Source organism: Hippopotamus amphibius, chromosome 2, assembly GCF_030028045.1.
Source record: "Hippopotamus amphibius kiboko isolate mHipAmp2 chromosome 2, mHipAmp2.hap2, whole genome shotgun sequence".
Lineage (NCBI taxonomy): Eukaryota > Metazoa > Chordata > Mammalia > Artiodactyla > Hippopotamidae > Hippopotamus > Hippopotamus amphibius.
This window is the reverse complement of record NC_080187.1, coordinates 175,817,515-175,828,588: the sequence shown is the minus strand read 5'-3', so window position 1 is coordinate 175,828,588 and position 11,074 is coordinate 175,817,515. Positions and strand designations below refer to the sequence as shown.

Below are 11,074 nucleotides of genomic sequence, written 5' to 3'. Positions count from 1 at the left end.
GGAATCTGTGGAATCAAAGGGCCGACTATACTGTGCCATTTTATGTAAGGGACAGGACATTCCCTGGGTTTTAGTATCTGCAAGGATCCTGGAACCAATTCCCCATATATTTGGAGGGACGGCTGTAATCCTTTGCCCTGGAGTCCTTATAATTTTTATGCTATAGACTGAATGTGTCCCTACAAAATTCAAATGTTGAAATGCACACCCCCAGTGTGATGGTATGTTATTAGGAGGTGGGGGCCTTTAGGTGTGAATGGGTCATGAGAGTGGAGCCATTGTGAATGGGATTAATGACCTTATAAAGGAGACCTCAGAGAACCCCTTCACTCCTCCCACCATGTGAGGTTACAGCAATAAGAAGGCTGTCTAGATCAAGAAGCAGGCTCTCATCAGATACTCAGTCTGCTGGTGCCTTGATCTTGGATTTCCCAGCCTCCAGATCTGTGAGAAATAAAATTCTGTTTATATGCCATCCAGCTTAGAGTATTTTTGTTATAGCAGACCAAATGGAAAAGACACTTCAGGAAGTAGATAGTCTTTCAGTACCATGATCTTTCAACGACCTTACTTTAGGGAAGCATTTTATTAATTTGATGGGTGTCTAATCTGCCTCTTCTTTAATTCTCTGGTTCAACCAAAGCAGCTTCCTTACCCTAACTAAGCCTTTCCTCCCACCCACCACTCTCCTCTTTTTCTCCTCTCCTATCAGCTTCAAAGATGCATATCACAGCCTAACAACCCAAGTATCCCACACACAATTCTCCTATTTAGAATGCCCTCCTCATTCAGTTTAAATTCTACTTGTCCTCTAAGTCAGTGCTTCTGAGACTAATTGAAGTGAAAGACCATCTTTTTCCCTCAATTCATTGTAGTTAATAGTTTGTAAATTAAAATAAAAATTAAAAATTAATAACTAGAAAATAAAATATAAAAGCACAAATATAGCTCACTTTTATATTGTTAGATTCAACACAAAAACTAGTCAACTATAAAAGTTTCAAAATGCTTAACCTTAGTTTCTGAATTTGTCATGAACAGGTAACAATTTGAAGATGACACTGATCCACTAACCTCACTTGGAGCAGCACTATTCTGTCAAATTTCAAGCCATTTCTTCAATGAGCTTTCTAAGAAGTCTCTCATAATGAGTTTTAACCTACATAGATCTCTCCCTTCCTTTAAGTCTCTTTATCACCTGTAGATATAGTGTAAAATTGTCATGTACCTTGTAGATTTTTTTTTTACTTTGATGCAACAGGTGTTGATTTTACAAATAATAAAACTCATATAACAAAAACATAATAAAACTCATATAACAAATATTTCATGATGACCAATAAAGGCAATGTATTTTATCAGCTTAATTAGTTCAAAGATGAATAATAATAGTTGTCTGCCTCCAGGGACCTTACAATCTGGGAGGGAAGAAAAGATAAGGACACAAATAAGGAAAACACAAAGGAGCTTGTGATAAGTATCATAAGAAAAATACAAAGACAGTCAAATAAAAATTCAGAGATGGAAAAGGTGCTTCCATTAGGGGAATAAGGAGAAGTATTATGGGAAAATGTCATTTGAACTAGATCTTGAAGGATAGATGAAGTTTTGCAGTATAGATGGAGGTAATGAGAATTCTAAGTAGAGAAAATGACCACAAAGAAGTGTCGACTTAAAAAATGCACAATGTGAGAGTTGCGAGTTAAGTTTATTTGGGGCAAAATGAGGACTGCTGCCCGGGAGACAGCATCCCAGATAGCTCTGAGAAACTGTTCCAAAGAGGCAGGAGGGAAGATTAGTATCTATGTATTCTTGGTAAAGGAGGAGTACATGCAATCAAACACATTTTTTGGTAAGGGGTTTCTACTAGTCATGAGGAGCAGACATCACCATGTAGGGATTTAGTGCTTTTCTGGATATGAGGAGATGCAAGGGTTAGGCTCATAAAATCAGCTCATGAAAACGTCTAACTATCTGAAGACCTGTTCCACCCATCCTCCAAAGCACAGAGTGCCTCATTCCTGGTCTCCACCCTGAATTCCCTTCAGGGGATGTGGAAGATCAGTAGCTACAGTAGCACAAAGTGATTTAGTTCTTGCACAGGCAGATGGCAAGCTCCAATTTATAGTTGACAGAAGCAAACATGAGAAACTAAAAGCTACTCAGAGGATGAAATGTTGCCCAATTTATCTGAAAGAGGGAGTAGGGAAAGGTAAGACAGGAAATTCAGTTGAAAGTCTACTTGTGGAGAACTTGGAAAATTTTGAATAAGGAAAGCACCGCTGGTTTTTAAGCAGACAAATAATAAGATCAAGGTAATGTTTTTGAAGTTTCTTAGGATTGAAGTAGTATCACTAAGAGGTGATAAAGGTCTAAGTAATCTTCTTCCTCTTTAGTCTTTTAATGTGAGGACTTTCCTTTTAAATATTCCTCAAGCAGTCTGTGGTTCACAGATCAGTGTTCCAAGCCATAGATTTCTGATGTCGTCAATCATTTTATACTACATGATATGAGCATTCATTCACACCTAGGTGTTTTAGTCATACTATGTAAACCCCAAATGCCTTAAATTAAAAATTGAAGGGTAAAAAAAAAAAAAAATCAATGTTTCATATTAATTGGGAAGCCACATGTTCCTCTGCAGTATTTCAGTCAATTAACATAAACACTTCTCAAATACTTCTTGCTCTTTTCTCTCATATCTAAAGAATTCTACCATGCTATCCTTCTAAAAGTTATTTCTAAATTCTCTGAATTTTATCATCAATGTCCTACAGCTTCTGTATCTCAACTTTGCCTCATTGGGCTCCCTACACATCACAGCTGTTTCCTCCAAAATACGCACACTGATATTTAAAATGTTCCTCTCAGAACTTTTCATGGCACATTGTATCTTATTTCTCCTCGAGCTGTGTCTTCTGGAAGTTTTTCGAATCCATATTTCAGATAGGCAAGCAATTTGTAAATAATGGTGCCTCAGAGTAGTAGTTACTGCTCTGATTCCTCAGAGAATATGAAATAGTTTAACTTTTAATGAACCATTGGCTTGGAGGACAACTTCCCTAATGCCACAGAGGCTAAGTCTCAGGAGAACCTGTAATAAAGTGCAATGTTAGTTTTTGTGCAGCAATGAACTCTTTATCCAGCTGGAGACAAAAAGGTATGATTTATTAAACAGGTCCTTAGAGATCTGGTCAATGTAAAACCATGATAGCTTTATCTTTCGAGACAGCAGAGAGTCCTGACACCTCTACATCAATCCCTTTTATTCCATGATTTATGTTGATTTATTAACGTTCCTAATTTGGAGCTGTTTTAAGAAGATTCGTATTACTAAAAGAAGCACAAATTTCCACCAAATAATTATAAAAGACTTGTCAGAGGACTGGTGAGAAGAATAGGTGGGAAAAACTTCCTTCTGAAAATTGTGTTTTTGCCCAAAATATAAGCCCTCAAAACTCTTAGGACTCACATCCCTGTGTATTGCCACACACAAAATATCTCAGGGAACTCAGATTCTTGACATCTTTTCCATGAGAATGTAGGATGAAAGAAGTTTACTTATGACAAAAGAAAGCATTTGACTTCTCTCATCTAGTGGAAATTTTTTAGTTTACAAAAGCATATAAGGAAAATTAATCCGAAAATTTTGTGAAAAAAAATACATCAAAAAATCAAGTCTCATACCTAGATTTTATTTTGGAAACTTCTGTCTAGGTGAAAGATTAAGTGAAAACTTAAAGCTATTGATTTCTACAGAAGACATTACAACATAACAATATTAAAAGTCAATGTCGGTAAGTAACATTATAGTCTTACATTTTTATAATGCTTAAGCAGAAATGCAGAGATATTGGCTTTAAAATGATTGCTACCAACTTAGTGTAAAATATGTCCAGTTCTGTTTCATTATTGAATGATATGTTAAGTAGTATATTTAATTGAGTTGTAAATAGTAAAATTAAAACCTTCTTTACTGAGTCTATTGCACAACAACATGGGTTCAGAGAAAGAAACTAGTACACTTATTGAGAGTAAACTTTGTGTTATATGCTATTGAGAAACTATCATAGATCGTGCCTGCCCAAAAGAATAACAAGCTTACGAAAGGAATTTATAGTTCTTTACTTGTATCATAATCAAGGAAAGATTTAGAGGTAGGCAAAAGTTTGTCTCTGTGCTGAGATTTGTCTTTTAGTTGTCTTCTCTTTATTCTTAAACAGGAACACATTTAAAACTAGTCCTATCTGATAAATACATGTCTCTTGACCTTGCAGGTGACCAACCCAATGAATGTCTCTGAGCCAGATTCCGACTATGCTTTGGTAAGAGAATTTATACTCCTAGGTTTTTCTTGTGAGTGGAAGATTCAGAGCCTCCTCTTCTCGCTCTTCCTTATAACATATGCTCTGACCATAACAGGGAACGGGGTCATTATTTGTGCCTTGTGGTGTGACCCACGACTCCACATCCCCATGTATGTGTTCCTGGGGAATTTCTCATTTCTAGAGATCTGGTATGTCTCTTCTACGGTCCCCAAGATGTTGGTCAACTTCCTCTCAGATAAAAAGACCATCTCCTTTGCTGGATGCTTCCTCCAATTTTATTTCTTTTTTTCTTTGGGAACAACTGAATGTTTACTTTTGGCTGTCATGGCCTTTGATCGGTACCTTGCTATCTGCCGTCCCTTGCACTACCCTAATATCATGACTGGGCATCTTTGTACCAAACTGGTTCTTATCTGCTGGGCTTGTGGATTTCTGTGGTTCCTGATCCCCATTGTTCTCATCTCGCAGATGCCCTTCTGTGGTCCAAACATTATTGACCATGTTGTGTGTGACCCAGGGCCCCTATTTGCACTGGCATGTGTCTCTGTCCCCCAAACCCAACTGCTTTGCTACTCTCTAAGTTCGTTGGTTATCTTTGGTAACTTCCTCTTCATCCTTGGGTCCTACACTCTTGTGCTAATAGCTGTGTTGCGTATGCCTTCAGCCACTGGGAGACATAAGGCCTTCTCCACCTGCGGGTCTCATCTCGCTGTGGTATCACTGTTCTATGGCTCTCTGATGGTCATGTATGTGAGCCCAGGACTTGGACATTCTGCTGGGATGCAGAAAGTTGCAACTTTGTTCTATGCTATGGTGACCCCACTCTTCAACCCCCTCATCTATAGCCTCCGGAATAAGGAGATAAAGGCAGCCCTGAGGAGAGTTCTGGGGAATTTCAACATAAGGTAAGACATACTAGATGATCCCTCCATTATCAGGTCAGTATAGTCTAACAAAAACCAACCAGAATTATATCGTTATCAAGATCTTCAAATATAGGTCTAGTGATATTAACTTATATTAGCCTACGAAATTAAGCATCTGTGGGGCCGCTTATAAAGTGCTGAGATTATATAGATAAATGGAAGTGTTGAGTTCCTCTTTGGCATTTAGACTGAATATTAAATGAAAAATGTATACATTTAGGTGTTTTCTGAAGAGTTCATACGATTCATCTGTGATAAAAATTCCTGCACTTTTTGAAAATTTAGATGAATAGTTCTGGGATCAATAAAATTATAATCATGTCATTTTCCTTCTTTAGTTGGCTGGTTGCAAATAAAAGAAAGAAATATATTATTTTCTGGTTGTGGTTCCTATCATGTTTGACTTTATTATTTTTGTGATATGGTCATTCCTAGTAAATAAACCCTTAAAAGCAATCATCCAAAATTTCTGTTGGACAACAACAGTCAATGCTAGCCTAATGATATCCAGACATATGTTGTTTCCTTTACACATTACCCCTTTCTAAGCCTGTAAAATGTAGATTCTAATTCCATATATAACAACATTGATCAAATATTCAGAAATATACTATTCTGAGTACTGATATTTTTACCAAAATGAAGTGTCACTAAAAACTTGATTGGTCCAGTAATGGGGCTTTCTGTAATAGAACATCTCCTCCTAAAAACCAGACAGGGACATGGTCTTGTGCATAAATTAAGTTTTTAAAAAAAATGACAGTTCATTGTTACTTGTTGCTGGAAGTGTTAAAATAACATTAAGGAAAAATTTTAAAGAAGAACATCCAGAATTCAATCCCTGTACTACAACTATTTTCATTTATGTGCATGTTTTATTTAATATAAAGTCACATTTTTTCCCAAATTATAGCAAGCTTTTATAATTATTTTTTAAGAACTATAATAATCCATTCAAGTAATATGGTATGGCTTGTAAATTTTTGTGCAGTGAAGTGAATATTTTCCTGGAAAGAGGATTGTCCTTCCAAGTAGCTTGATGCTGACTTATGAAGGGTATAAGAAAATGGATTAGGAGACAAATGAATGTTACCACTGTATAATAATGACTGCTTACAGAATTAGTACGAATTAGTACTCAGAGAAGCAGACCCTCCTTTCATCCACTACCAATCCTTTCCTTGAACATTATTTCCATTCTTTTATTGTTAAAAATAGTACCTCAATAAAATATTTATAAATATTTGCCATGATGTTAAATTGCAAACCTAAATTAGGACTCATCACCTAATCCAAAAATAAAACTGCCCCAGAAAATCCAGGATGTAAGAATATTTTGTGCATGTAACAATTTTCTCTGTAGGGCTTTTATCTTAGAACAGTTTCCTGGGAAAGAGATGGATTACTTGGTTCAAAAGACAGGAATAAATTGTGAGTTTTGAAATGGACATCCCAGGTGAGACAACTAACTGTCTTTTGATTTGAGAACTTGTCAAGCTCCTTAGTCAGTCTTACTTTGAGGCCTTTGCCATATATGTTTCACTTATCCAGTCCCTTGAGGAAGTGTTCTAATTCTATACCCTTTTCCAGCATACACGACATTTAAACTTCCTGAGATTGGATAAGCAAGGCACTCAAGAACAGGTTGACTACCTGTTGACTAGGCAGGAAATGTTTCCACCATGATGTTGGACTCCCTACCTTGGGTTACTGAGTTAATATGTTTGTGCAGCCACTGGTTTTCAATGATGCCTTCTTACAAAGCCAAATACTATCATACCTTCATGACCTTCCATAGATTTAACATTACAGCTTATATGTGATATATTTTTAAGGCATAACTGCATCCCAGAGAGAGAGAGGTGAAAAGAGAAAGAGCATAAAAAAGAAACAGCGGTAAGAACATAGTGTTCTTTTTGTTTGTTTGTTTCTGAGTATTTAAACTTTCAAAAGAACACAGCAAGGTGATGTTTAAAAATAATTGTGCAGGTTAGTGGTTCCCTCAGGGGAAATGAAAAAAGAAAGTCAGTATTTTTTACCTTCAAGGAGGAATCATGGTGTTTATTAGCTGCCTTTAAACACTTGTTAAGCTGACCAAACATTGAATCTCCCTCAACTGCTACTAACTCCCTCACAAAGTAAAATTTATTTATAAAATCAAACATTATGTATGTTCAAGATTCCAGGAAAAATAAGGGCATGAGGGGCATGGAAAAACAATATTACAAGAAAAAATAAAGTGCATTTATTAGTTTAACAAGTTTTAGATGTGCAAATTCACCACCACAGGGTTTGCTCTTGTCAACTACATTGAAAGGAATAATAATTAACATTTTGAGCCACTTATTTTGTGGCAGGCACTGTCCTAAGTTCTTTACATATATGACTTTATTTAACTACTCATGACAATCCAAAGAGTTCAAGTCAGTATTGTTGCATCTCCAATTTACTAAGGATGAAACAGTCACAAAGAATAACTTACTTACTTGGAGATGGTATTTGATCACAGGCAGGCTGAATACAGGGTCCACACTTTTCTTCTACTGTAGAGAAGAAAGGCCAACACTCTGGAATCAAACAGAATAATGTCAGATGTAAGTACTATCACTAACTGTGAGCTTCTGCAATTTATTTGGGCTTTCTTTTTTTACTTTATTTATCCTATAAAATTGAGCTAAGGATAATACTTTCATCACAGAGTGGCTCTGATGAATAAATGAAGCGAATCAGAATAGCATCTTATACAGAGTATCACATAATTGATGTCAGTTAATATTATTAATATCTTCCATTAGTAAAGCTCTTTATCATTTACAAAACACTTTGACATAGTTCATCCTCACAAATTCTGTGACATAGGGTCAATATTCTCATACTCATTTCATAGATCAGGTCCAAAGGGAAAAAATATGTTGTCCAAGGTCCCACAAGTAAGGAAAGGAAGTGGTTCTGCTGACCTCAATATTAGTAAGAGCTCTGCTGTGCCACATTTTGTCTCCTGGAAACTACGGCTACGTCCTATGTAGCTACCTTCAGAACTACATGGCAATTTAGACCAAAAAGCTGGATGTAGGAGACACACTTAGAACAGATTTACTTTCAATTGTTTTTAAGACAGTAACTAGACAAATTACTACATGAAGACTTAAACAATAAATATTTAAAAGGTAAAATATTTTGTTACTGAGTGAAAAAGGAAGATCATGAAACATGATTACTATATAAGCTTACTTAAATGTAGAGTGATGGTATTCTGAGTAATTTAGATTCTTTGTTCCTCTTTTGTATTAATAGTTGTTTATCTCTTAATTATTCCATGATAAACATGTATACTTCATCTAATTTGCAAAGGATGGGGAGCTTAAAAATTAATGTTTAGAAGGGAACATATAATTTAGAGTGATGCTTTTAGACATATTACTTACCTAAGCTTTCTCTCTATTTTCTGCACTAGGAAATTAAATGCTACTGTCTTTGGTAAGCTTTATAACACATGCCTTTCCAGACCTTCTCAAAGACTTTTCCATGTGGAGTCACTTTGTGGAGAGGAGTGAATTTGACTCACTAGTGCTTCTATTTTACTCAGAATCAGCTCTTTCTCTAAAGGAGGGAGGGGCTGTTGGCAACAAACTCTGGCTTGACAATTTTTTTCTAGACGCTTAGAACAGAAATAGAGAGATAAATAACATACAATCAAATGAATCTCCAATGAATTGTCCCAAAGAAGAAAACTTTCCACAGGGACCTCCCATCTATATATTTGCTTCTCTTACCTAAGTGCAATGCTTACAACTAATACAACAACCAGTGTTCATAAAAAGAGAGTTTGAATTATTAAGCTACCTACCTTTTATTTACTTCTGTTTTTTAAACAACCTTTGAAAATGTCCATTTCTTTTAAACAACATAAGCCATTTATCTATACAGATATGTACTTTAAATCATCTTAATCATCTTAATAAAAAAAAGCCTTTAAAAAAACAATGGTTCTCAAAAGAAGTTAAGAATCCAGACTTAAAGAATTGGAAGAAATAATTACTTTTTATTAAATAAGTGAATTACTCCATATTTTACCAACTTGAGTGATGAAAATGAAAAGAAAACTTAAGAATATTCAGGGACAGATAATTGTTGTCTATATTAGACTTAGATTCAGGTGCATTTAATAGAAACCCAACCAATAGGAACTTATGCAAGATAAAGATTTAGTTTTTTTTCTTATGTATAAACTTCTATAGGTAGATAGTTCATGGCAGTGCACAGGTAGGCAGTTCCAACATGTCATTAGGGACTAAAGGTCTCCTAGCTTTATGATAAATCCTTCCTTAGTACATACAAATTTATCTTCAAAGTCATCATTATCTGAAGATGGCAGCTGAAGCTTCAGGCAGTAGGAAAAAGTCCAGCCTGTATTCCATTGACACTTTTGATGGACCAGATTGTGCCCCATAATGACCCTATATACAAGGGAAGCTGCAACATTTGATTTTTCGAGCTGGGCACATTGCCACCAGAAGAGAATTCAGATTGTATTGGGCAGGAATATAAGAAAACTGGATAGTAAGTATGCAGCTAACACATTCTGCCACACATGTATTGAGCATAAAATAAGAGAATGAATACAGTGATGGAAATTTAGAAATAGCCCCTTTTCTCAATGCTGCCACTTTAGGTGGTTCATATTCAAGCAAATTTTTACATACAAAGAAACAGCCAGAAATACAGAGCTAGTGGCTAGAAAATTCTGAAAGACAAAAATGTGAATAAGAACCAAACAACGAGGCACTACAGAGCCTATGATTTTAGTCAAAGCTCATAAATGTCTGTGGAAAAAACAAACATAAATTTGTCTCCTCGGTCCTCAACAAACAAAAGCATCTCATGTGGTCTTCAAAAAATTTCATGCTTGGTACAAGACATGAGAGAAACATTTTAATATATCCATAATCAAATTTATGAAATTGTTACTGCAAAAACAGGCAAAAAAAAAATCCAAAAAGTGTTTCAGTCAACTAAATATGAATCAGGGGCGGGGGGTGGGGGGTTTCTCTCTTTGGGATGCTAAGTTACTAAAACCCAGACATGGCTCTGATTTCATGACTTCCTCCCAGAAGTATCTCAATAGCCCATGTCCTCTGGAAAAGGAGATAAAATCATTCAGATACAAATCTACCATTCCCTTTCTTTGTCCTTCCCCTCTGCACTCCCAACCTCTGTTTAAAGGTCCAGCAAAATTATAGGACCATTTTCAATCTTGCTGCTACAAAGGGGCTTAATATTAAGACATTGGGAGGACTCAGAATATAGGGATTAAAATGGTGAACATAGTGTGTTGCTATTAATAAAAGGGAGAAAGAAAACTGGAAAGTGGAGACACATCTTGTTCTTTCAGACGTCAGGAGGATATGATACAAAAGTAGTGAGAACTGAAATCCCCAGTTTGGGGATTGGAAACCAGATTGGAAAAGAGGAAATCATGAAATGGAAAAAGTTGTTAAGAGGGAAAGAGAAACCCATGCAGATTTGGGAGATGTTAAGAGATTAATGAAGCACGCCCATACTTGCCCTGGCAATTCCCACCTTCAGTGGGAACAGGGGTGACACACCTGTGGGAGAGAGAGGGTAGGGGCCATTCTGTAGAAGAAAGAATCACAGAAGAAGAGGCTTTTACACCTTTGCCACAGATGATGAGAAAGAATCCTTCCTGAAAAATGTCAACCTTTTCTCCAACGATCTTCACTTCCTCTGCTCAAAGGTAAACAACTGTGCCCCAGTGCCAGGTAAAGTTTGTGGACAGGGTGGAAGAGCAAGTACTGAAAA

General features: G+C 36.1%; 1 protein-coding gene across 1 annotated transcript; it reads left to right on the top strand.

Annotated features, from left to right (window-relative positions):
• Positions 1-4,265: 4,265 nt before the first annotated feature.
• LOC130844665 (olfactory receptor 11H12-like) lies at positions 4,266-5,237 on the top strand. Its single transcript, XM_057720781.1, has one exon. It carries the CDS (start codon positions 4,290-4,292, stop codon positions 5,235-5,237), a length of 948 nt encoding a protein of 315 aa, XP_057576764.1. The 5' UTR covers positions 4,266-4,289.
• Positions 5,238-11,074: the final 5,837 nt, after the last annotated feature.